The sequence below is a fragment of the Chiloscyllium punctatum genome, chromosome 22 (genome assembly GCF_047496795.1).
Source record: "Chiloscyllium punctatum isolate Juve2018m chromosome 22, sChiPun1.3, whole genome shotgun sequence".
In the NCBI taxonomy this organism is placed as follows: domain Eukaryota; kingdom Metazoa; phylum Chordata; class Chondrichthyes; order Orectolobiformes; family Hemiscylliidae; genus Chiloscyllium; species Chiloscyllium punctatum.
In genome coordinates this window covers 57,266,137-57,293,024 of record NC_092760.1, presented here as the reverse complement: position 1 = coordinate 57,293,024, position 26,888 = coordinate 57,266,137, and the positions used below count along the sequence as shown (strand labels likewise).

General features: G+C 40.4%; 1 protein-coding gene across 10 annotated transcripts in view; it reads left to right on the top strand.

The window, feature by feature from the left end:
- sox6 (SRY-box transcription factor 6) overlaps window positions 1–26,888 on the top strand; it is a 641,917-nt gene that overhangs the window by 106,738 nt on the left and 508,291 nt on the right. For 4 of the 10 annotated variants that reach the window (XM_072592373.1, XM_072592372.1, XM_072592377.1 and 1 more), the window contains exon 2: window positions 22,977–23,071. The exons of the other annotated variants lie outside the window; for them this stretch is intronic. In XM_072592373.1, the coding sequence (XP_072448474.1) occupies window positions 23,040–23,071 (32 nt within the window). In that variant the 5' untranslated portion in view covers window positions 22,977–23,039. The remainder of the gene's footprint in view (window positions 1–22,976; window positions 23,072–26,888) is intronic. 10 annotated transcript variants of the gene reach the window in all.

Sequence of the window (26,888 nt, the reverse complement as noted above, 5' to 3'; positions counted from 1 at the left end):
AGGAAAAAGGGCTAGTTTATAGCATAAAAACCTGTACACTTTTTAATAACGTATTCATTTAAAATCATAACAATGTAGCCTGTCAGCCTTGCTACCCAAATTAAAATGTTGAACAACAGACAGTCACCCTTTTTGAAATGTAAAATGGGTCTGCACCTGTTTGCCTTTGAACATTTTGCTTGATGCTGGTGTTAAGACAAAGGTATCCACTGATAAGTGCTTTTGTAGCTTTATTTAATCTTGTGTCAGTCCTTATTATGGTATTAAATGGAGCGTGCCAGTGTTTCAAGATTTATCCTGTTCCGCACCTCTAATCATAATGATTTTACTTAATGAGAGCTAATAAAACATCAACCATCACTTACAGCATGGATCTAATATATCAAGTTTGTTGTTACCTTTTTAACACGTACAAGTTAATATAAATTTCTGCAAAAGTTGCACCCATTGATATTTGAAGTTGTATCTTTCCTATTACCAATTCCAATGTTTATTTTAATCCTATTGCAGTGATGTTTCCACAGACACCAGCTCTTATCAATCATACATAAAAAGAAAAGTGGCTTATAGCTACATATCTCATGGGTCTTTTATTTTCGAAGTTATATAAGGAGAGAATGTCCTAAAAGCAGTGCTCTTCAAGCTTAATATCAAATTGTGTTACTTGATGAACTGCAACAAATGTGTATCTGGAGTCTCAACAAAAACGGTGGCACGATGCCTCACAGCACCAGGGTCCCAGGTTAGATTCCAGCCTCGGGCGACTGTCTGTTTGGAGTTTGCACATTCTCCCCATGTCTGCATGGGTTTTCTCCAGGTGCTCCGGTTTCCTCCCACAGTCCAAAGATGTGCAGGTCAGGTGAATTGGCCATGCTAAATTGCCCATAGTGTTAGGTACATTAGTCAGAGGGAAATGGGTCTGGGTGGGTTACTCTTCGGAGGGTCGGTGTGGACTTGTTGGGCCGAAGGGCCTGTTTCCACACTGCAGGTAATCTAATCAAATTGCAGAAGTGACAATTTTGTCATTACATCATCAATTATTGAGGATAATGATGGAATGATACCAAAATGTGCATGGAATTCAGGCATGTATGTGACACTATCCCCAAGAGAGCTGTAGCTTGATTGAGCTGTTTAAAATGTTCAGGAAAGAGCAAAACTTCACTTCCTGACTGCCAAGCTAACAAATTTCAATATTAATCTGTTAGCAACTGTGTGGTACGTTGAATATAATTGCTAGTGGTGGAAGTTTGAATGTGAAAGTTGCTTCAAGATGCTACACATACAACAAAAAGGCACCAATTGCCTGCTTTCAATAATATAAAACTGATCAGGAGGTAGTGCACCTCACCATTTTGTGGCAAGTGTTTGACAGGATTATGAGATGGGATTAACCTAATGCGTAAATTTAAGATTCAATAGCCTTCTACTACAACCAATCAGATCCAAATGCTGAACCTACTAAATCAGAAATGCTCTAGCTCTACCCTTCTTGGGCCAAATAGGTGTATATCCTGGAGTCTCTGTTGGCTTTAAGTCATGTGGATTGGCTTACTAAAAAAGTCTTTCTGTAGATGTAGTGGGCTTTGGTGAGACTGAGTGTTGTGTGCAGTTTTTGTTTCCAATATCTATTTGGGGATGGCACAACATCGGCTAACTAGATTTATTCCTGGGCATGAAAGAGTAGCTTCCTGATGTGAGACTGTACACTTTATAATTAAATTCTCTGGAGTTTGGAAGAATGAGAGGTTATTTAACTGAAATATATTGATGTAAAATGAGACGTCACACAGGGTGGATACTGAAAAGTTGTTTCCTTTGCCTTGAGGAAGCTAGCATGATTAGAGTGAATTACTTAGGATTGAGATGGAGAGAAATTTCTTCACTCAGAGGATTGTGAATGGAATTAGTGACAAGAGTGAGGTGCTGGAAAAGCACAGCTGGTCAGGCAGCATCCGAGGAGTGGGAGAATCAATGTTTCGGGCATAAGCCTTTCCTCATTCCTGATGAAGGGCGTATGCCCGAAACATTGATTCTCCTGCTTCTTGGATACTGCCTGACTGGCTGTGCTTTTCCAGCACCACATTCTCGACTCTAATCTTCAGCATTTGCAGTCCTCACTTTCTCCTAATGTAATTAGTGAGCCTGGGTCCTCCATCATTGAGTATGTTTAAAGTTAAGGTCGACAAGAAATCAAGGGAATTGTTGAGAATGTATGGAAGCAGAGTGCAAAAATTAATTGATGATGAAATTGAATGATAGAGCAGGTTTCAGGCATGGTATGGTCTACTCCTCTATTTCCTTTGTTCTTACATATCTTCTTTACTGAATGAATGAATGAAGTCATTTACAACATATTGTTCACATTGTTCCAAAGCATTTCTAAGCCAGTGAGTCACCTTGTTTTTATTGTGGTTAATTTAATAACATAGGGAAAAGTGAAGCCAGCATAAGGTCCCACAAACAGCAAGAAGCAAATGTCCAGGTAAGATTCCTTCTCTTCAATTCTGTACCTACCAAAAGTTTTACATGCACTATACACTATTACACTATTTATATTTTGTCAGATCCATGACTGCAAAATAGTTTGGTTGAAGAAACATCATGAAGTCATTTGGTTTAATCTTTCCTGTCCTATTACCTTCTCCATGGAAGTTTTGAAACATATTGGTGATGATGAGCTGAGAGGGCAGGGAAGCAAGGAAATTGGTGCAGGCAGGGAGCAGGACATTAAGGGATGCTGTCATTATCCACTGACAAAATACACCCCAAGGTTTCTCCACCTCCTGAAAGTGGAAACATATCAAGGCAGTCAAAGATTACTGAGAGTAAATGGGACTAAACTAATCAGCTGTGATGTCATTGAATGTCAGAGCAAGTTTGAGCGACTGAATGGTTTACTTGTGTTTCTGTTTCTAATGTTAATGTATTCCCGTGTTCATACACTCACTTTCTGCCTCAGCAACAGGAGTTTTGACTTTGGTTGAGGTAGTATAGAGTCATTGAGTATGGAAACAAACCCTTCTATCCAACTCATCCATGCCAACCAGATTTCTCAAACTAAATTAGTCCCATTTGCCTGCATTTGGCCCCTATCCCACTAAATCTTTTCTATTCATGTACCTGTCCAAATGTCTTTTAAATGTTATAACTGTACCTGTCCAAATGTCTTTTAAATGTTGTAACCGTACCTGCATCCACCACTTCTTCTGGCAATTCATTCCATACATGTACCGTTGTCTATGTGAAAAAGTTGCTTCTCAGGTTCCTTTTACATCTTTGTCCTCTCACCCTCAAACTTTGCCCTCTAGCTTTGAACTCCTCTACCCTGGGGGAAAGATCTTCACTATTCACCTTATCCATGTCCCTCATGATTTTATTCTGTAAGGTCACCCCTCAACCTCATATCCTCCAGGAAAAAAGCCCCTGCCTATCCAGCCTCTCCTTATAACTCAAACTCTCCAGCCCCAATAACATTCTTGTAAATCATTTCTGCAACCTCTCCAATTTAATAATATCCTTCCTATGGAGGGGCAATCAGAACTTACACAGTACTCCAAAAGTGGCCTCACCAACTTTGAGAAATGCACCTACTTTAACTCAACAAAACAACTAACTGCCATTCTCTGGTTCATTTCGCAAGACAATGCCTTGACCAATCAGAATCAATCTGCTTGGTTTAAAATTTAAACAAAGAATGGCACTTAATTGCCAAGCCATCATTATCTGGTGCATACTCCATGGCAATACCTCCACCAATCAGAATTCATTCGCCAAATAATCAATAAACTCCTCTCATATAGCATAAATAGCATTTTCTTTTTATGTTGGTGTTTCATGGGAATTATTCTGTCGAATGTAAGATGAGGCTCTGGCAAATTGTGTTTTATATCAGTAATATTTGAGTTCTGTAGCACTAAATAACATGATACATATTAATTGTCCAACAATGTACGCTAGGACCTCTGACTAATTATGCTTTAAAACTGTAGCATCACTCTTATCATGAACAATACCTTGCACCATTAGCTGAAACACTTTACCTCTTTGGCCAAAGTTTTGATCTGATCCGTGTTGCTCGCTTACAGAGGGTTTTGGTTCATGTAGGCTGATGTCTTCTTTCAGTTAATGCTTATGTCTAGTTAAAGAATCATAGAAATGAAATACATATGTACTGGATGTGAGTTTGCCACTGAGCTGGAAGTTTCGTTTTCAAATGTTTCATCACCACACTAGGTAACATCATAAGTGAGCCTCTGGTGAAGCATTGGTGTTAGTGACCTACTTTCTATTATGTGCTTAGGTTTTCTTGCGTTGACGATAGGATAATAACAGACCATTTAGACCCACATGCCTATGCTGGTGTAATGCTTCACATAAGCCTTCTTCCACTTCTCTCCAACTAATGCAATCAGCATAATTTTAAATTTCATTCTCTCTCATGTTTGAAAGCATCAATGTACTTTACCTTAATCAGTCCTTGCAGTCATGTGTTCTGCATTCTGAATACTCTATGTAAAAACAAAATTCTCTTGAACATCATTTTGGATTTATAAGTAACTGTTTTATATTTATAACCGTTGGTTGTGGTCTCACTCATAAATGCAAAAATCTACTACATCTCATCTTTTCATTGTCCTGAGCTTTTTAAAATTCATTCACAGAATACAGATAGCACATCTTTTGTCCATCTTGAAATGTCCTTGAGAAGTCTGTGGTGATGTCCAATGAGATGATCAGACATCAAACAACTGCTGTTAGTTTATATTGCTCCAGGGTGCATTGAAAGTAAAGCATGCATTGTCAGTTCTGTGGAAGAATGCATAGCAATAAACTTATGGGAGAGGCACTGGGGATCAGATCTGAACTTGAAAACAGTTAAAGAGTTTCAGCATGGTGAGCTGTGCAGAAAAGTTCGTTTTTTTTCGGCTTGATTATCTTTGGTGATGAAAGTGTACTTTACACAAAATATTCTCTCAAAAATTAAGTTCATAGGACCTATGTTAAGGTAGGCTTAATATGGTCTTTGAAAGACAGTGTTGTGACACCAAATATATTTTCTTATTCTATGCTTTGCAATTTACTTGAGGCCTTTTACATTCCAATTTCATGTGTATATTATGATGTTGCAATGTTCTAAAAGAGAGACACTTATGTTATTACCTTTTGTTTATGACACATATATGTGAAAAAGAAAACTTGAATTAAGATTTGGTAACAAGAAACATTTAAGACATTGCCTTTTTAAAGATAAAAAGACTATCAATTGACCACTGAACCATGCTCTGGGAGCTTGACTGTTTCCGAGGAAAGGCTAATTCGTGAATCATTTCATCTATCTTGAATGGGGCCTGATTATTTGGCTGTGTGCAGGTTCCCAGCCTTTTCACATTGCTAAAAAGAAGGATGTTAATATGAACAGAATGTTAAAAATAGCCTGGCCTGGCCATTGTACTCCTTGCTTCTCTAAGCATGGCTAATAGGTGCTGTGTGGATTCAGACAATGAAAATAAACAGCATTGTTAGTGCTTGGAAGTTCTGCAGCGATGTAACCATGGATATTGTGAAGCAAAAAAAACTTTATCAGGCAAACATCATGGGTTAGAATTGAGTATATCACTGCTACAAAATGCTTTAATTTTCACAGTAGAAGAGCAATACAGCTTGCTTTTACCACATGTGGATACTTAGATGTATACACATATTCATGCGGGCTTTGAATCTCCTCATCTTTTGATTTTTTTTATTCTGAGGTCTTGCTCTGCTTCTTAACCATGCGTCCCTTCTGTCCACCACACCACATGCTTCACTTTCAAATTGTAAACTAAACACTTTTACCTTAATTGACTACTCTTTGCTCAGATTACACAGCTCACTAGATTTACAATTTAAATTACTCACAGGCCCATCTTGCATGATGTTCCACATGCTGGTTGTCATAAGTAGCCATTAACTTTCTACCAAAATGAGCATCAAGTTTAACTATACTTGTTTAGTCGAAAAATGTCCTCATCTGGGCAACATAATGTGCCATGTTGGGGATACAGGACAGCTTTGTTACTTTGGTCCAGTTTTTGTTGTGACATGTCAATTCACAACGTATTGGACAGTGAGATGCTATAATATGGTATTTTCTCAACATGCTCATATTAATTGAGAATATATTGGCACCAATGCTTGGACATAATAGAATCACAAGTTTTTCCCTTTTCTCACTGTTTAATTCACTGCCATTTTGAAGGTGATGTATTTTGTAGAGTGATTGGAGTATGAGAAATTGATAAAATGACCATTCGTAGGGCAAGTGATTTGCAGTGATATGATGTCCCACAATATATCCTCACATGTAGGAGAGTTCACCTTTTTACAGCACTTTATCACACATTGAGGACATCCTAAAGCACTTGACAATCAATGGACTTTGGAAATACCACCATGATTGGCATGCAGTGAAATATAGAAGCAAGGTCTCACAATCAACAGAGATGATTCTTAACCACCAGTTTTTAGAGTTATAGAGTTAAACAGCACAGAAATAGACCCTTTGTACACTCTCATCCATGCCGACTAGATATCCCAAACTGATCTAGTACCATTTACCAGCATTTGCCCATATGTCTCTAAATCCTTCCTATTCATACATACATCTAGATGTCTTTTAAATGTTTATATGGTTAAAGGAAGTAAAATCTTTGCTATTCTTTACAAAGTGACATGACCGGACAGACAAAGACTTGGTCAATATTTATCCAAGAGACCGCAATTGCAGCAATAGAATACTTTCTCAGAATTAAGAATTATGCAGTCAATTCTTGAACAAAAAATTAACTCACAGGCCAATACTTTAAAATTGATGACTGAAATATTATGGCTGGCAAGTGCAAAACTATTGATCACAACTTCCTGAATTAGAAATAAGAGTATTACCTATGAGCCAATCCACCATTTCTACAATAGACCTGAATGTCAACACTTGCTGAGTGTAGCTAAATTTGCCTCCCAAGTACCATCATTTTGCTTAAAATGCCCAAAACACAAAGTGAACAAATGTGAGAGTTAGACACCTTAACCTCAGCATTACAAGGTCAGGAAAATTTTAACTTCTTAGCCTTTTCAAAACTAATGGAAATACCCAGCTGGTTGGCAGGTAGGAATGGATTGTTGAGTGGTAGGATACCATTGGCAAAGACTGTTTGAAACAAACCTAAAGGTAATGTATTCATGCAAACATTTAAAAATGTTACATATTTTTAATTTTTAGGGATGGCATGGTGGCTCAGTGGTTAGCACTACTGCCTTAAGGTGCCAGGGACCCAGGTTTGATTTCCACTTCGGGCAACTGTCTGTATGGAATTTGCACATTCTCCCCGTGTCTGCGTGGGTTTCCTCCGGGTGCTCCGGCTTTCTCCCACAGTCCAAAGATGTGCAGGTCAGGTGAATTGGACATGCTAAATTGCTGATCGTGATAGGTGCATTAGTCAGGAATATAAGGTAGGGGAATGGGTGTTGGGGGGGTGGCGGTTGGGGGTTACTCTTCAGAGGATCGGAGTGGACGTTGGGCCAAAGGGCCTGTTTCCATACTGTAGGGAATCTAATCTAGTCTAATATAATTAAGAGGTCATATAGTGCAGGGGTAGCATCTCTGTTTTTGAGCCAGAAGCGCAAGGTTCAAGTAACATGGCCCAGCAGGTTGAGGGTTAGCTTGAAAATTCATTCAATAGATTCCAATGACAGATAGTGGGAGATATTCCTGTTCAACAATGTAATGGGAAAAAAGTGGGACTTTACCATCACAATCCTTATATCCAGGCTGCAACATGTTTGTAAAAGTACATTTTGCCACAGTACAGCATAGTCCAGTGGGGTTTTGCCAACTGTTTCAGTGGTAGGATAGCTGATGTGGATCAACAGTGCAGCGTGCGATCCTCCTTCAGCCTGAAGCAGATTCTCCCTTGCTGAAACTGTGGAGGCTGTAGTACCATGGGTCACACCTGATATCTGAAAAGGAGAATGATTGATGCACTGGTCAGGAAGTTTTGCGAGATCATATAGGTATTTTCAGCTCAATTCACCCAAAATCAGCTGAACCATTGCAAAACTCTGATATTTCAAGTCCAAATTCCACCCTTTCAAATTGAGTTTCCACAATCTTGCATTAATTCAAACACTAACTCTCCCCAGAAAACTAGCCACATCCCCAGTCAAATTACACATTCCTAATAGTTGTGCCTGTTTTCAGGCCTTTGAGGAAGTGATTAAAATATATTTGTTCTTTTAGTTGGAAGGTCATTATATGGGTTCTTTTCTGAGTTTCTAATTTCTTTTAGATTGAGAAATTGACTTCAGTTCTTCAACATAACAACCAAATGATTTCATGTTGTTTTGTGAGCATCTTTTTAAAAGTTGTTTAAAATGTGATTACTCACGGGATCTTTGCGGAAGCAGTTGAAGTTTAATAGGTTAATAATCATGTGAACAGTTGTGAAGCCACCAAGAATGGAGTTCACAGGGCGGATAATCAACAAGTGGCCAATGATCAGGTTGTTATAGTTAGGGCTGTTCCTCATGTTCCACATATTCCCCGATGCAATTTCAAGTGGTTCACGGTTGTTCATATTTTCTGTGGAATGTTCAAACCTGTAATCAACTAGGTCAGTTTCCAGATTCAGCTAGGAGATGCCTGCAGTCAATCAGAAGGGGCACTTCGAGAGGTGGGTCTGTTGTCAGTTCGTAGAGTGTGAAGTGTGTTCCAGTAAAGGCACATGGGACCTCAGACAAGTGCAAGGATTTTTATTTTGAGGTCCTATGTTAATGTGTAAGCTCCATTAGCTTGGCAAAAGTGAGTACTGCAGATGCTGGAGATCATAGTCAAGATTAGAGTGGTGCTAGAAAAGCACAGCAGCTCAGGCAGCATCCAAAGAGCAGGAAAATTGACGTTTCGGGCAAGATCCCTTCATCAGGAATGAGGCTGGGAACCTCGCAGGTTGAGAGATAAATGGGAGGGGTGGTGGGGCTGGGGGTAGGTAGTTGAGAGTACAAAAGGTGGATGGAGATGGGGGTGAAGGTGACAGGTCGGAGAGGAGGGTGGAGCAAATAGGTGGGAAGGAAGATTGATAGATGGGACAGGTCATGTGGATGGTGCTGAGCTGGAAGGTTGAAACTGGGGTAAGGTGGGGAGAGGGTAAATGAGGAAACAGGTAAAGTCCACCTTAATGCGATGGGGTCAAAGGGTCCTGAGGCAAAAGATGAGGCGTTCTTCCTCCAGGCGTCGGGTGGTAAGGAAGTGGTGATGGAGGAGGCCCAGGACCTGTCAGCCAGTGGTGTTTTTGGAGGAGGATGTTTGCCAGTAGACATCAGGAGAGTCAATACTGGGACAAGCTCAAGCTGCACAGTTTTGGGGTTGATCACTCACCCATTATCAAATATCAAAATACCTTGGCCTTGCTCTTAACCATGTAATGACCTACTGGTAATGTCACACATGGGTGAATGAGGCACTTTGAGTAAAATTACTTATTTTTGGTAGTAAACCCGATTTGAGCTGTGTAATATAATTACATTGGCTTACCATTCAACATGTCAAGGAATATTGTTAATGTGAAATTTCAAAAATGCTATCTAATTGTGCAGGTCTTATGGCAGGTTATGCAAGTTTCAAAATTGAGTGCAGAATTCATTTTGCAAACTGTGTACAATTTTGAGCATGATTTGTACCCAAATGGCCAATCATGTCCAAAGTAGAAACTTTTGGCTGGTGTATAATGTGAAGTTAGTCAAAACCTCACTGTACAGCAATCTAAGCATGCTTTACAAGTCTTCATCCAAAATGAATTAAATCACTTTGATCATTGCATCAAAAGGCTCCCATCTGCTCTTCAAGTAAAATCACAACAAGCAATTCAAAAATTCATGACTACAAGGCAAAGGGATGAAATGCAGAAGGGAAAAGAAAAGGTGAATTAAGAAATTTGTGCACTTAAATTTGAGTACAAATGAGAAAGAGACTGAGATTCCAAGTAACCCTCTTCACCTCATTTTCCCACTGCCACAGCTGGTGGAGACTTTCAGTCTTACAGGGTCGTACAGCCATCTTAGTACCACAATGGTACCACAATGGTACTAAAACAGTGAATGTGACATAGGCAAAGACTGTTTCCTTTCATTTTTCTGTATTTTCAGTTGTGGACTGAAGTGGGGAAAAGGGTGATTTAAATAGCAAGGATTTGTGGGAGGGATTGCTGCACATTTTGAAGGCAAGCTACCAACTCTTGGTGTAAGTGCTGTTTACACTGTTGTTTGTTTAATCAGTGGGAAATGTTTAGTTGCAGATCAACTGACACCAAGAGGGTGCATGCAAAATGAGATTTAGCCTGCAACAAGTGGCTGATTTGTCTGTGGGTTGGTGACTAGTTGTTGATGACAAGATCTGCCAACTTTGTGATTGGCTCCCAGAAACCAAACTGGAGGTTTTTGGGGCATGTTTACTCAACATTGGGTTACAAGTGTGCTGAGTGAGAGTACACAGGAAGGGAAAGGGAAGCTGTGTCTTAGAGAGAAATGGCTGTTATGAAAAGAGAATGGGTCGTTACAAGTACAAACGGTCAAGGGAAGATGGCAGTATCATAATTACGTGTAGAACTTCTGCACAATTTTCTACAAAGTGGTTGATGTAATGTACTTGGTTGATAGATTTCAGTTTGATAAGGTTCCCCACAGTAGGCATGGGATTCAGGGTGATTTAATAGTTTGGATCAGAAATTGGCTAGCTGAAAGAAGACAAAGGTGATTGATGGAAATGTTCATCCTGGAGTTCAGTTACTAGTGGTGTACTGTTTTGGGGCCACTGCTGTTTGTCATTTTTATAAATGGCCTAGATGAGGGCGTAGAAGGATAGGTTAGTAAATTTGCAGATGACACTAAGGTCAGTGGAGCTGTGGATAGTGCTGAAGGATGTTGCAGGTTACAGAGGGACATAGATAAGCTGCAGAGATGGACTATGAGGTGGCAAATGGAGTTTATGCGGAAATGTGTGTGCTGATTCACTTTAGAAAGGGTACTGGGCTAATGGTAAGTTTCTTGATAGGGTAGATGAGCAGAGAGATCTCGGTGTCCATGTTCATAGATCCCTTAAGGTTTCCATCCAGGTTGATAGGGTTGTTAAGAAGGCATACGGTGTGTTAGCTTTTATTGGTAGAAGGATTGCGTTTTGGAGCCATGAGGACATGCTGCAGCTGTACAAAACTGTGGTGCGGCCGCACTTGGAGTATTATGTGCAGTTCTGGTCATCGCATTATAGGAAGGATGTGGAAGCTTTGAAAAGAGTACAGAGGAGATTTACTAGGATGTTGCCTGGTATGGAGAGGAGATCTTATGAGGAAAGGCTGAGGGACTTGAGGCTGTTTTCATTAGAGAGAAGGAGGTTGAGAGGAGACTTAATTGAAACATATAAGATAATCAGCGGTTAGATAGGGTGGTCAGTCAGAGCCATTTTTCTCGGATGGTGATGGCTAGCACGAGGGGGCATAGCTTTAAATTAAGGGGTGATAGATATAGAACATAGAACATTACAACACAATCCAGGCCCTTTGGCCCTTGATGTTGCATCGACCTGTGAAACCAATCTGAAGCCCATCTAGACTACACTATTCCATTTTCATCCAAATATTTATCCAATGACCATTTAAATGCCCTTAGAATTGGCGAGTATAGAACATAGAACAATGGATGCCAGAGGTAGATTCTTTACTCAGAGAGTAATAGGGGCATGGAATGCATTGCCTTCAACAATAGTAGACTCGCCAACTTTAAGGGCAGTTAAATGGTAATTGGATAAACATATGGATGAAAATTGAAAAGTGCAGGATAGATAGGCTTCAGATTGGTTCCCCAGGTCAGTGCAAAATTGAGGGCCAAAGAGCCTTTACAGCGCTATAATGTTTTATGTTCTACGTTCTATGGATGTCACAATCTAAGGATACATGGTAAATCTCTTCACCCAGAGAGTGGTGAAGCAAGCTCAAAGCCCTGAATGGCTTATTCCTGCTCTGTTTTTAATGTTTCTACAACCAACCTGTGGGTGTGAACAAGATATTCAGAATCCTTCAGAACTCTGTAAGGGAATATTGTGTTCTTTTCTCTGCAATCAAAATACTTAAAGCCTGAAGAAAGTCAGATTATTTTTTTCCCTCACCAGTTACTGTGACCTGTAGTTTTAATCAATAAGTCAGAAACTTAACATTTGTAAACCAGACACTCTGTGCCTCTTACAAGCAAGTGAAAGTACCTGGAGAAGAAAGATTGAGGAACAGCAGGACATGGCAAGCAAAAAGATCATCTCAACGAATCTTGTTGCCAGACAGCATTAAACTGCCTTTGCAGGTTTTCCCTCTATCCGTAACACCAATTTTCTTTTGTGTCTGTCTGCATGGGTGTGTAGGGAGAGTTTTATAAGGAGCTAGAGTTCAACTTGTCAAGTTATATATGAGAATTCACAGTTGTTTGAATTTATTCGTAATTAATAGTCATTCTGGTTAGGTACAGAAACCTGGTCTATGCTTACTGTTAACCTGGGTCTTTAAAAACAGGTAGATTTGGGAATTTTGTATACTTTGATAACATTTCTAACTTTCTGATGACCCCATGAATAGTGCAGCTTGGGTTTTCAACCCTCTACCACAGGAAGAACATATACAAGGATATGTAGGAGGAGCAGGAGCAAGCCATTTGGCCCATTGCGTCAGTGCAGCCATTTGCGAAGATCTTGGCTGATCAAAGACTACTGACCTTTACACCGCTGAGGCTAAATGCCAGCTCGCGGACACCTCCTCCTACTGCCCCCTTGACCATGACCCCACCTCCCACCACCAAACCATCATCTCCCAGACCATCCATAACCTCAGGGGATCTCCCATCCACTGCCTCCAACCTCATAGTCCCACAACCTAATCTAATCTAATCACCAATATGATAGTTCATTCAAAAATGTCTCTGCTTTGTGAGGTTCACTAATGACATGGAACAATTTCACCATAAGAGAATTTATAAAAGTGGGCGGCATGGTGGCACAGTGGTTAGCACTGCTGTCTCACAGCACCAGAGACCTGGGTTCAATTCCTGCCTCAGGCGATTGACTGTGTGGAGTTTGCACGTTCTCCCCGTGTCTGCGTGGGTTTCCTCCGGGTGCTCCGGTTTCCTCCCACACTCCATAGATGTGCAGGTCAGGTGAATTGGCTATGCTAAATTCCCCCAGTGTTAGGTAAGGGGTAAATGTAGGGGTAGGGGTAGGGGTATGGGTGGGTTGCGCTTCGGCGGGTCGGTGTGGACTTGTTGGGCCGAAGGGCCTGTTTCCACACTGTAAGTAATCTAATCTAATCAACCCTGCACCGCCCATTTCTACCTCCTGCCCAAAATCCACAAACCTGACTGCCCTGGCCAACCCATTGTCTCAGCCTGCTCCTGCCCCACCGAACTCATTACTGCATACCTCGACACGGTCCTGTCCCCATTAGTCCAAGAACTCCCCACCTACGTTTGGGACACCACCCACGCCCTCCACCTCCTCCATGATTTTCGCTTCCCTGGTCCCCAAAGCCTTATCTTCACCATGGACATCCAGTCCCTATACACCTCCATCCCCCATCACGAAGGACTCAAAGCGCTCCGCATCTTCCTTTCCCGCCGTACCAACCAGTACCCTTCTACTGACACCCTCCTTCGACTGACTGAACTGGTCCTCACTCTGAACAACTTCTCTTTCCAATCCTCCCACTTTCTCCAAACCAAAGGAGTAGCCATGGGCACCCACATGGGCCCCAGCTATGCCTGCCTCTTTGTAGGATATGTGGACCAGTCCATCTTCCGCAGCAACATTGGCACCACCCCCCACCTTTTCCTCCGCTACATCGATGACTGTATCGGCACTGCCTCGAGCTCCCACGAGGAGGTTGAACAGTTCACCCACTTTACCAATACCTTCCACCCCAACCTCAAATTTACCTGGACCGTCTCAGACTCCTCCCTCCCCTTCCTAGACCTCTCCATTTCTATCTCGGGCAACCGAATCAACATGGACATTTACTATAACCTGACCGACTTCTACAGCTACCTAGACTATACCTCCTCCCACCCTGCCCCTTGTAAAAACGCCATCCCATATTCCCAATTCCTTTGTCTCCGCTGTATCTGCTCCCAGGAGGACCAGTTCCAATACCGAACAACCCAGATGGCCTCCTCCTTCAAAGACTGCAACATCCCCCCAGATGTGATCGACGATGCTCTCCACTCCATCTCCTCCACTTCCTGCTCCTCTGCCCTTGAGCCCCGCCCCTCCAATTGCCACCAGGACAGAACCCCACTAGTCCTCACCTACCACCCCACCAATCTCCATATACATTGTATCATCCGTCGTCATTTCTGCCACCTCCAAACAGACCCCACCACCAGGGATATATTTCCCTTCCCTCCCCTATCAGCATTCCGAAAAGACCACTCCCTCCGTGACTCCCTCGTCAGGTCCACACCCCCCACCAACCCAACCTCCACTCCCGGCACCTTGCCCTGCAACCGCAAGAAATGCAAAACTTGCGCCCACACCTCCCCCCCTTACTTCCCTCCAAGGCTCCAAGGGATCCTTCCATATCTGCCACAAATTCACTTGCACCTCCACACACATCATTTACTGCATCTGCTGCACCCGTTGTGTCCTCCTCTAACTTGGGGAGACAGGCCGCCTACTTGCGGAACGTTTCAGAGAACACCTCTGGGACACCCGGACCAACCAACCCGTAGCCCAACACTTCAACTCCCCCTCCCACTCCACCAAGGACATGCAGGTCCTTGGATTCCTCCATCACCAGAGCATAGCAACATGACGGCTGGAGGAAGAGCGCCTCATCTTCCGCCTAGGAACCCTCCAACCACAAGGGATGAAGTCAGATTTCTCCAGTTTCCTCATTTCCCCTCCCCCCACCTTTTCTCAGTCCCAACCCTCGAAGTCAGCACCACCTTCCTAACCTGCAATCTTCTTCCTGACCTCTCCGCCCCCACCCCCATTCCGGCCTATCACCCTCACCTTAACCTCCTTCCACCTATCGCATTTCCAACGCCCCTCCCCCAAGTCCCTCCTCCCTGCCTTTTATCTTAGCCTGCTTGGCACACTTTCCTCATTCCTGAAGAAGGGCTCATGCCTGAAACGTTGATTCTCCTGCTCCTTGGATGCTACCTGACCTGCTGCGCTTTTCCAGCAACACATTTTCAGCTCTGATCAAAGAGTAGCCTCAGCTCCACTTTTCTACTTACTCCAGACACCCCATTTGAATTCCTCGTTCTGAAGGAATCTAACACAGTCTTGCAAACATTCAATGACTCTCGATAAAAGCAAATTACTGCGGATGCTGGAATCTGAAACCAAAAGAGAAAATGCTGGAAAATCTCAGCAGGTCTGGCAGCATCTGTAAGGAGAGAAAAGAGCTGACATTTTGAGTCTAACTGACCCTTTGTCAAAGCCCAAATGCTGCCACTATGCTGCTTTGACAAAGGGTCAGTTGGACTCGAAACATCAGCTCTTTTCTCTCCTTACAGATGCTGCCAGACCGGCTGAGATTTTCCAGCATTTTCTCTTTTGGATTCAAAGACTGTCCCCCAATTTCTCTCTGAGGAAGGAAATCCTACAGAATAAAGGCTCTCAGAGAGAAAAAAAACAACTTGCTCCTAATTTCATTTTTGAACTGTGCCTCTTTGATATAGTCTCTCCCAAAAGACCCTATTAGCATTCTCTCTGTCAGGTGTCTTCAAAATTGGGTGATAGAAGGGTGTTCAAGTACATTTGTAAACAGCAAATTACCACAATGGTGGAAATCTGAAACAAAACAGCAACTTCTAGAAATAATGAGCAGGTCAAGCAGCTTCTATTGAGAGAAAAATAAGTCAATGGGCTTCATATAACACCAAGACCTTAACACGCCCCTTTGTCGAAGCCCAACCAATTTATAAAGTTGAGACCTGCCTCCACTTGTCTGGCCACTGTGAACTAATTTAATAATTGGATCAAGGCAATATTCTTCCTCTTTCTGAGAATAAGTCCTCCCTCCAATAGCTACTCATCAATGAGATGCTTGCTAGCTCTCTCATTCATCAAGAACAATAGCCACTGCTGAAACTTTGGCAGTCTACCACAATGAGGTGGAGTTGAACTATATGGTAAAGGTATTTTGATTCAATCCCACCCCTCCCCTTTCACGTAAGTACTGCCCTTACTGGAATATTACTGGTTCCCTGGCCACATGGGTGTTTTTCCTGGTGGTGGAAATATTGAATAAAATTATTTGCACAATGGTTTCTTCACTGAGTCCCTGCACTTACACACAATGGGTGCTGGGGATAAATAGGCACTATTGTGTAGCCACAGTTAGCTCACAGTCAGGAAAAAGATAAAGGTAGTTTTCTTATGGAAAAGGCTGGCTGGCCTTGGAAGGCTGGTTTCGGGGTTGAGAGGAGGGATGATATCATGCATGGGAGTGCTCGAATAGGTATAGAGTACTTGAAGAGGAGGGGAAATCCTTAAGCCCACAAATGCTGCCACCATGCTGCTTGGTTTTATACCTGCTTGTCAGACTATTCCGGGCAGGCCTTTTTTCCGAATCAAGCACATTGCTTAGAATTTCAGCACTTCTCTCTCCACCAGTGATGCTAGACTGCTTAAATATTTTCAGGTTTTTGTGCTTTTACTTCAGTTTTCCAACATCTGCAGTACTACAGTTTTCTTTCTTTTATGAGATGCGGGAACCAGCACTTGTTGCACATCCCTTTATTGTCCTTGACCTGAGTGGCCAACTAGGCCATTTTGGAGGGCAGTTAAGAGTTAAAATTGCTGTAGGCCATACCAGGTAAGGATGGCAGACTGCCTTCCCTCAAAGACATTAGTGATCCAGATGAGTTTTAATGACGATCAATTATAGTTTCATGGTCACCATTGCTGAGCCAAGCTTTCAATTTCAGCTTTATTAATTGAAATTAAATTTCACCAGCTGTTGCCATGATAGAACTTAACACAGTCAGTACTCTGTCTGCTAATAGTTGAAAGGACATTCTGATGATCAGGTCCACCCAACATCAGGATATACTTGGCAGCACATACATGCTGCCACTGTGACACCACGTTACCCATTTGTGAGGTAGGCAGAAAACTTAGTCACAGAACATACAACACGGAAACAGACCCATCGCTCCAACCAGTCCATGCTGAACATAATCGCAAACTAAACTAGTCCCACGTGCCTGCTCATGGCCCATATCTATCCCAAATCTTTCCCATTCATGTCCTTATCCAAGTGGTTTTTAAACATTGTAACTGTGTCTGCATCCACCACTTCCTCAGGAAGTTCATTCCTTATGTGAAACATCCTCTGTGTAAAAGATTTGCCCCTCAAATCTTTAAAATCTCTTGCCTCTCATCTTAAAAACATACTCCCTCGTCTTGAAATCTCCCATCCTGGGGAAAAGACACCCACCGTTAACCTTCGCTATACCCGTCATGATTTTATAAACCTCTATGTGGTCACCTCTCTTGGCTTGACAACAGAAACCTGGTCATGGCAAAAGTGGTTGTATTGCTACTGTTTAGGAACAGGGTAAAACAGCTGTTCACCTGTTGTTCACATTTCTGTGACACCTCACCGCTGCAGGATGGTTAGAGATGGATTGCGCATTTTCGGGACTGAAGGTTGATCACTCCAATGAAAACCTTCAGCTGCACGCTTCTTTGTTCAGCAATACCAAAACTATATTTTAGCGACAATGGTTTTGGAACAGTGATTGAATAAACACTGGATTGTTTTGATTCTCTTTACATCTTTTGTGTGAACAACACCAGTATCAATAATTCATTGCAATTCACTCTTGGAGCACTTCATATATGTGACTAAATACAATGCAAAGAGCTCTTTTAGTGTGGTACAAATAATGGGGAGTTCTCTGCTAAAGTTTGAGCTTGGCCAGTTATAGCCCACCATAAAAAGCCCCAAACAGTAGCGGGACCTGAACTCCACCCCTACTCACCAAATACATGCATAACTTTTGAAACAAAATAGATAACGTAAACCCTATTGAACTAGGAAGTCTCCTCCAATTAGTGATAGATTCCAGAAGAGTACATGGTCAGTATCAATGTGGACAGTGGATTAGTTGCTGAAGCAGTGCTAATGTCCATGTGATGCATTGTCTAGTACAGTATTTTGTGGTATTTGCACAGCTCTTCTGTGCTACACTAAAATATATGTTGTTAAATCATTTCTTACACTAGAATTTGTAGGTTCAAGTTAAAGCAGCAAATTATTTTCTGTCACAAAGTCGTAAATTCAAGGTGATCTACAAACCAAATGGTACTAATGAAAGGGAGAATAATGAAAGGGAGAAATGGATGTGTCTCATGGATCTTAAAATTCTATCCTGATGATATGTTGTTCTCCATCTGCTGAGGCAAGAGACACATAACTTTGACAAAGTGTTTGACTCACCTGGTCCCACTGCAAACTCTTACTAAGTTTTCTTTTCCCTAATTCTGGAACATCATTTTCTTTGCTGTAATTTTTTTTGCCAACTGCAGCTAAACTCAGCTTCAATTCCTTTATCATCAAGACTATCTTCCTTGCCTGATTCGACAGCCTGTGTTGTGGCCTGCACAAAATCTGAATTTCCCATCACCTTATCTTCTTTAGGTTCTGAGGAAGGGTTGCTCTATCCAAAATGTTAACTCTGATTTCTCTTTCTCTCCACAGATGCTGACAAATAGATTTAACTTTTCCAGCAATTTCTATTTTCATCTATGATTTATAGCATCCTCTGTTCTTTCAATTTCTCTTAAGATTTCATTGACTCACCCAATCCCAATGATTCAAAGTACTTGTTCTTTCTTTCACATTCCACATTGTACTTGTTTCCATTAAAGCTTAGTGAACTCCTCTTTATGTGGAGACTTTATTGTTCCAACACCTAGCTTTCCTTTGTCTCCCTCTGGTCCACCAATTCTTTAGCCAGTATATTCATCCTGTCCTCTGGATGACCCTATCTTGTTCTCTCTGTAATTATATCTTTAGAAGCCCCCACAAAACATTCTTGGGATGAAATAGACCTATTCCAGAAACATGAAACAGACGAGTAACCCAATCTTCTTTTCACTGAAATTTACAGCATGACAGTTCAATCTCATTTTGGAGAATCATCCTATAGTTTTACTGTCACTTCTACTTTATATGAAATTGAAGATCTTGACAATATTTTTCAAGTCATTGAAAAATAAAAAAAGCAAGTAAAATGCATAGCAGGTTGCCAACTCAACTGGACCCTTTACATGCTGTTGATGTAGACTGACTTCATCCCTTCTGTTTAACTGTATCATTGACCCCCCCATACTAACTTTACACTTTCCTTTCTCCTTCCTATTTGATATTTGTTATTTTTTTCTTATTATTGCAAAGTAGTTCCAGACATTTCCACTACAACAGAGATACAACTTCTTGTTGTATTGGGATAAGCCGTTAGTTTGTTGTTCTTGCCTATTTCAGCAAGTCTACTTAAGAGAGTTGATGATATTCATAAAAAAGCTGTACTCTGTCATTGTGATTAAAACAAGGATCATAGTTTGATGGATCTACATTACTCAGATTGTAAGGAAGCATGTCATAGAGTTACATAGACCACGAAGGGTCTACATTATTTAATTTCCCTTTGCCTTTTTCTTGAAGGGACTGGTTTGTATGGTTGGCAATCACACAGGTACTGCGATTATTCATTAGTGCTGAGCTTGACAGAAGCGGGGAAACCACAGGAAAGCCTGACCATATTCTAACCAAATATTCATTCATGCTTGGAGTTTTCCCCTCTTTTGTTTAAAGCTAATTGTAACTATTATTCCTAACACCCCAGCTGAAACTGATAAATTCAATTCATGGAGCTTATTCTATATGGCTAAGTGACAGCCTAACTGTGGAGTTGACAACTGAATGCAAGTGGCATCCTATTTGAATATGATTTTCCTTCAAAAATACTTGGACAAAGTCTTTTAGATTCTGTTGCAGAAGCTGTCAGTTTAGCACTCTGTCAGGACATTTTTAACCTGAAGCACGACCTTCAATGAAGTGGCATTCTTTTCCCTGTTATTAGTGGGAGGGAATGGTCACCAATAAATGGAATTCTATCAGATCAGCCTAAGATCTCTGCAGATTTCCTCATAATGATAACACATTATGTGCTGTGCTGGATACTGTATACTTCAGGTAAAAACAAGTAAATACAAGTAAGTAAAGAGTAAGTTTGGTTTAAATTCATCTTCACTGGAAAATGTCATAAAAACATTTCTTCATCAAAAAGAAGACATTTTCTTTTTAATATGGCATAAAAATCCTATCCTAGTTGTGCATAATCAATGAGAAATGTGATGAAAACAGGCTTTGTGTCACTGTATGGCTCTGATAATTTCAATATGTGATTTACTTTATAGAGTCAATGTTAAATACTTTTTTTTCCAGGGCAGTGGCACTGATTCAGTTTTTCATTAAAATCAGACCTTTTATTGTTTGTTTAAAGGACATGAAAGGGCTACATAATAATGTCAGATGTCACATAGAGGCAGTTTCTACATAGCACACACTTAAGCAACTAGTTTTACAGTTTTCATCAATTTAGTGCATCTATTAACCTTTGTGACATTCAGCTGAAAAGGCTATGTTTATCAGATAACTTTCCAGCACACTGGGCAAACCAAAAATTCTTTGGAAATGTTTGCTGAATTGGGAATTTGCAGGACTCCCAGAGTACGTCTTTTATGGTTTTATAGGAGGGATCCTAGATTTAGGTTTTTGAGAATGCTTTAGCGGAGATGAACAAATTCTACAAATAGCAAAACACATCAGTGCTCAGGTTGGCAAGAGATACAAATAAAAAGCAGAAATCTGCAAATGCTTGAAATCTGACACAAAAACTTAGAAAATGCTGGAAACATACCAGGAGGCTAGCCAGGTTCTGTGGAGAGAACAAATATGTTAATATTTTAGGTCTAAACTTATGTCAATACTGAAGGAATTTATTGGCCTTTCTCTCATGGACAAACACACACATGCAAGTGCATATACATGCACATACATGAATACACAAATATTCATGCACATATACCATGGATTAACATTTCTCTGATTTCTCCAGTCAGTAGTTTAATGCAAGTGTTAATTGGTAACTAACTTTTTCCACAGTAGAAGTGTGCAATTAAGCAATTCCTTGACAATGCTGAGTCTACACACTTTGGGGTGAAATTCATCTCCGTGTCTTTGAGTAGGAAAGAGAAAAAATATAGGCGAAGGTGGGTACTGCAGATGCTGGAGATTAGAATTAAAGATTAGAGTGGTGCTGGAAAAGCACAGCAGGTCAGGCAGCATTCGAGGAGCAGGAAAATCGATGTTTTGGGCAAAAGCCCTTCTTCAGAAAAAATATAGCCAATGCTTCCCTCGGCTACTTCCAATTTAGTGATTCCTCCAAGAAAGTGTACGTAGGTAAACTGGTTTGATCTTGACTTTGTTGCTCCTCACAGTGGCTTTCACTGCAAAGTCTTGTGAAAACTGAACACCTACAGAAGGTCCTGGGAACCATTTCCCACACATTTCTGTGAGTTCAAAAAGGGAAGGAAGGAAAATGGTGACAATCCCAGCTAAATAATATAGATGATAATAGTGTATGATGAATCATAAAAATTATTATTATGGCTGTAAATTCAAGGTGAATTTATTTATGAGCCTTGATAGAAAATCTGTGAACACTAACATCTGTCATTAGAATACGAATAAATCAGATTGGCATGTACTGTATTAATATGAACCCGAGGTAAAATGACAGTAAGACAGGAAGACTGATAAGTTAGATGTTAACACACCAACACCCTTCTATATGGCAAAGTTTTAGCATGTAACACATCCCATGCCATTTTATGAAGGGATGAGAATAAAAAATAATATTGATCATGGGAAGAGGGATGTTAACAACATCAACATCCATCAATATGGCAAAGTTTCAGCATGTAACACATTCCATGCTATATATAGAGGGATGAGAATAAAAAATAATATTAATCATGGGAAGAAAATAAGAATTTATAAGCCTTCTTTATCATCAGGGCTGCCATCTCAGCAGGTGAAGGCTGGTTTTGCCAGACAATGTCGGCCCAATACAGATGTTAATCTGTGATCCTGCCACAAACAAAGCAGGAGCAGAAGAAGTGGAGGTGGGAGCAATGCTAAGAAACCTGAGGCTAGTGAGATGACCAAAAATATGTTCAGAAATTTTAAGTATGGATAGAAGAATGGAGAGCTGGAGGGATTTAGAGAGTGGGGTTCAGAGAGTAAGGCCAGCACTCTGTTACCAAAGGTATTGCTAATCGAGGATGGTACACAAGTTCAAGTAGGGGATCAAAATGCTTGTGGAGTGGTGAGGATGGTGCTGGGTTAATGAAAGAGAAGGTGGGGCATACAACAGCTGTAGATTATGGAAATTAAGTAGGCGGTGGCTTTAAAGGGATGTAAGAAAAAAGAAATAGAGATTTCAAGCGCAGTGGTTCTGATTTTAAGACCCCACATCTGATGAGAATAGATAATAAAGGTCGTAGAAATTGTTTATGCCATTCTGACCATGCATTCCAATTTAAAATTGGCACTGAGTTTTGAAGATGAAGATAATGCAGATTATTGAGGATTAAATGATGGCTCACTGGAACTAAGTGCAGTCCAGGAGGCTGGGCTTTGGAAAAGTTGGAACTCATCATTTACCTTATTGTTATTGTGAATCTTGGCTGTATGCAACTTGGTTGCTACATTTCACAACAGTGATTTATATTTCATAAGGAATCCAATGGCTGTGAAGTACTTTGGGACAGCCTGAGGACTTAATAGACTCTATACTCAATGCAGGTTTTTTCTTTCTCTTTCTTTCTCATGGAGGGTGGAGAAGTGGAGGTCAGCAAGGAGGACGTTGGCGAAATCGAGTCTAGAGGTGACCAAAGCATGGCTAAGCTTCCCAACAGCAATGGCCTGAGGTAGGGGCAGAGAAGTATAAGCAGATTGAATGAAGGATAGATGATGTAAGAAATGGTGCTTAGACGATAAGGTTTCTTTTTCAAAATGTGCCAATGTATCTAAATAATGGGAGGCTAGTATGATGAAGCTCTGAGATCCTGCATTGAAGGAGGTGATAACATGATGAACATTTATTTAAATAGTAAGACTCTAGGTAAGAGAATGATAGAGGACTTGGATCTTACAATTTAACAAAGTTCAGAACAGTATTGACCATAGGATACACAAGAAAAGGTTTTGAATGGAGGGAGAAACTGGAGAGTAGAGGTGAGAGGAATGAAGTGAAAAGATGGTAAATGTGCTCTGGAATCACTCTTGAAATATAAGAACATGGACAGCTACACAAGATGTGAGTGTAGAATTCATGCTTTGGACTAAGGTGTCTTGATACCAAGATAATATTTATTAAAGAGCATTAAAATTTGTTGCATAACTGCCAATATTTTATCAGGATACCTTGAACATACAGTCTTCTAGATTAGAACCAAAAGGAAAAAGCTTCTTGGGAAACCTAGTTACATCATTGTTAGAGACAATGATGCTTTAAGAGAACCAATATCCTATAGATTTGCAATTGTATTCAAATAGGAAAATTGTTCAGTGCTAAGTAGAATTACATATCCTTTAGTTACTTCGTAGTATGGAATGTGAGTGTTGTTGAAAAAAACATTTTGTCAAAGGTTTTCATCGTGCACTCATAAGAATTTTCAAGAATATCAAGGCAAATGTAAAACAACATTGATATGTAAGATGGAGAATATTGATTTGTTAAGAAGTGAACTGTGATTGGAGGCACTGCCATGGTGAATGTACCACTTGGATGATGACTGCTAATTAACTACCAAGTTTATTTAAATTTAAAACCAGGCAGGTTGATTCTGGCTGAGAAATGGACCAAAGAGTGTCTGTCAGTTATTTTGTTAAGTTGAACCAGGTTCAGTGTATTGTGCATATTCTTTCTGTATGCAACGAACAGGCCCCTGTGTCATATATATGTAGCTTTCAGGATGTGCAATTACACTTCACTTTGAGCTGAACTGGTGTTTCTAAATTGGTTGTTAGTTATAATTCTTCATGCACCCAGGATTATTTAACAAATGTTGCCCAATTTGGAATCACATCTAATGTTGGACACAACAGTTTTGCAACATGTGTGGTATTCACCACTAACAGGATGTTGTTTACAAGCCAAAATAGATGTTCTGCCAATCAAATAAATAAGTCATGTAGTATATGAATTGCAGTGTCAGTTTGATGCTAGATGTGTAGGATTTCCCAAAGAGTGGGGTAATTATGTCAAATGGCATATACCTTTAGATGTTTGTAATAAGCACTGACTGGAGCAGAACCTCTCATGCTTGCAAAAATCAAGATACAAGTTTGCTGAACTTTGATATGGTTTCACAAATCTATCTCAACCAGAAAAAGCACCTAAATTACATTTTTGCAGTTACTCTCAGCTATATGCTAGCCATCTAATCTAATTGACCCCATCCACCCAGTACAGAGAGGCACAAAGCAAGTTCAGGAAATAAGTAAGGCGGAAGTTTGTTCTTTCACATTTTAGGCATGTACTATAATGCTAATGAGGCCTTTTTCAGTCTAGATTAGAGAATGAACACAGCAACACCTGCCTCTCATAGGGGGGAGGAGGAGACGGAGAGGGGGAGGGAGAGGGGAAGTATCATTGACTGTGAGTTACAAAATGTCCCTGGATGCAGTACCCTCTCTTCTTTGTTCATTATCTCTTTGCTAAACTTACCAGGAAGTGAGAGGTTTAATTTGATGAGAAATTGGAATTATATTGACTACGATGCAACTTTCATAGAAGAAAATTGTTTACATAATCAAACCCTTTGCGTACTATGTAGCTGGTCTTGGTATTTGTTCCATGACATAGAATGAAGGTAGTAACAGTTCCATTCTGTGTATAATTTTCCATTTCCTGACAGCTACAGAGAAGGCCTGCTATGAACAGTGTAAAAACATGCAGTTTCAAAAGAATGACATAGTTTGGCTCATTCAGTAAGATTTCCTGTTCCCGTAGTTTTTGTAGTAACATATCTGATGCTTCCTTACCTCCCATCTCAGCAGTACTATTAAGATGAGGAACTTGCTGTGAGCCCTCCTCCAATAGTTTGTCACCTGTAGTAAGGAGTTCTTCTCAACCAATAGATTTTGATTTTAAATCAATTAGATTTTCAAAAGACCAAGGAAGCCTTTGTTCCCAAAAGCCTTCTTACCAGTCATCCTCTCATGTCCAACTTTGCATTTTACAGAGAATCTCTCTCTTTTTCTCAATATATAACCTTCCTAGTTTACACTTGGACATTTTTCTCCCAACTTTCCTTCTCTCTCCAACCTAGCACCTAGCTCTCCAACCCAATTCGAAATGGCACAAAGTTTACCTTCCATTCAACTTAATACTTTTTTTCCCCACATCTCATTCAAGATGATACTGCCACCCTTTCTCTATCCTCTCATCTTTCCTTCCTCCTTCAATTTCCCTGTCCCATCCCTTTCTATCGTTTTCACATTCCCTTTCACCATCCTTCCTCCCTCCCTTTAATCATTATCACTTTTCAATCGCTTTTATTTCCCCTCTTCCATTTCTCATTAACATTGCTTCAAACAAAGTCCCTCTGCTACTTTAAGCTGATTTAATTGTTACGTAATATTTTACAACCTTATGGGTAGAACTAGCTTAACAAGAAATAGGCTTAATCTATGCCAATGATTAAGTACATAAATGGCCATTAAGACTGGATTTTAAAAAAACACTGGGCACTTACATCACATCTTGGGCAGCTTTGCTTACCATTTGCTGTTGGTGAGTGCATTTTTAATGTTGAATTGAACTGTACAGACCAGAAAGACTTGAGGTTCAATGCACAATTTATGTTGGATTAACTGATATCAACTAGTTAGGTATAATATTAACCTGGATGATTGTGAAATAAGGAAAGAAAAAAAAATGAGGGGTCATGTTCTTGATCATCATTGATTCATAGTGGAAAATGTAAAGCTTTGGTCATTAGCCGAACATTCAACATTTTCATGTCCTGAATGTGGCAATGGCAGTCAATGACTTGGCTAACATAAGGTGAATGATCAGCAGCTTTGGGACTCCCTTCTTGCCCTATCGGCATGCTTAACAGAATTGGGAAGAAACAAAAAAAATTACTAAGAATGTTCATTATGTGAGATAATACTGGACGAATACCAAAACTCAAGTTGATCTGGTTCAAATTCCAAACTGCATTTCTGAAATACAATTGACAGTTTGTCTCTGGTACAAACACAGGCTTGTTTGCAGTTTCTTTGTTAGCTCTGTTCAGCGACATCTTACCTGATGGTTATCTCCTTCCAAAAACAGTAACCTCTGGTGCAGAGCTGCTTGCTATGTGGTAAAGCTGGATTTTTAAATTCTCAATATGCACCAGAGAAAATGCCAGTAATATTGGTCTATGGCAGGCGCAACAACCTAATTTGACATTTAAATGCTTATTAAACTACTAAGCTCCTATGTCAACTTTGGCCTACATGGTAAATCAAGGCTGGATCTCTCAGCTGGAAAGTGTAAGTGATTCACTGAACCTGGGGATGACTTTTAAGGTCTCCAAGACATAAATTAGAACAAGTAAGCAGACTTAACCCTTTGGAGGTAAATTTTCTTTCTTACTCTCAACATAAACAGGGACAATGATTTTATGATCTTATTCTATCAATTATGAGTGAAAATAGTATGGCTGCATACTGTGAATGAACAAAATTGTT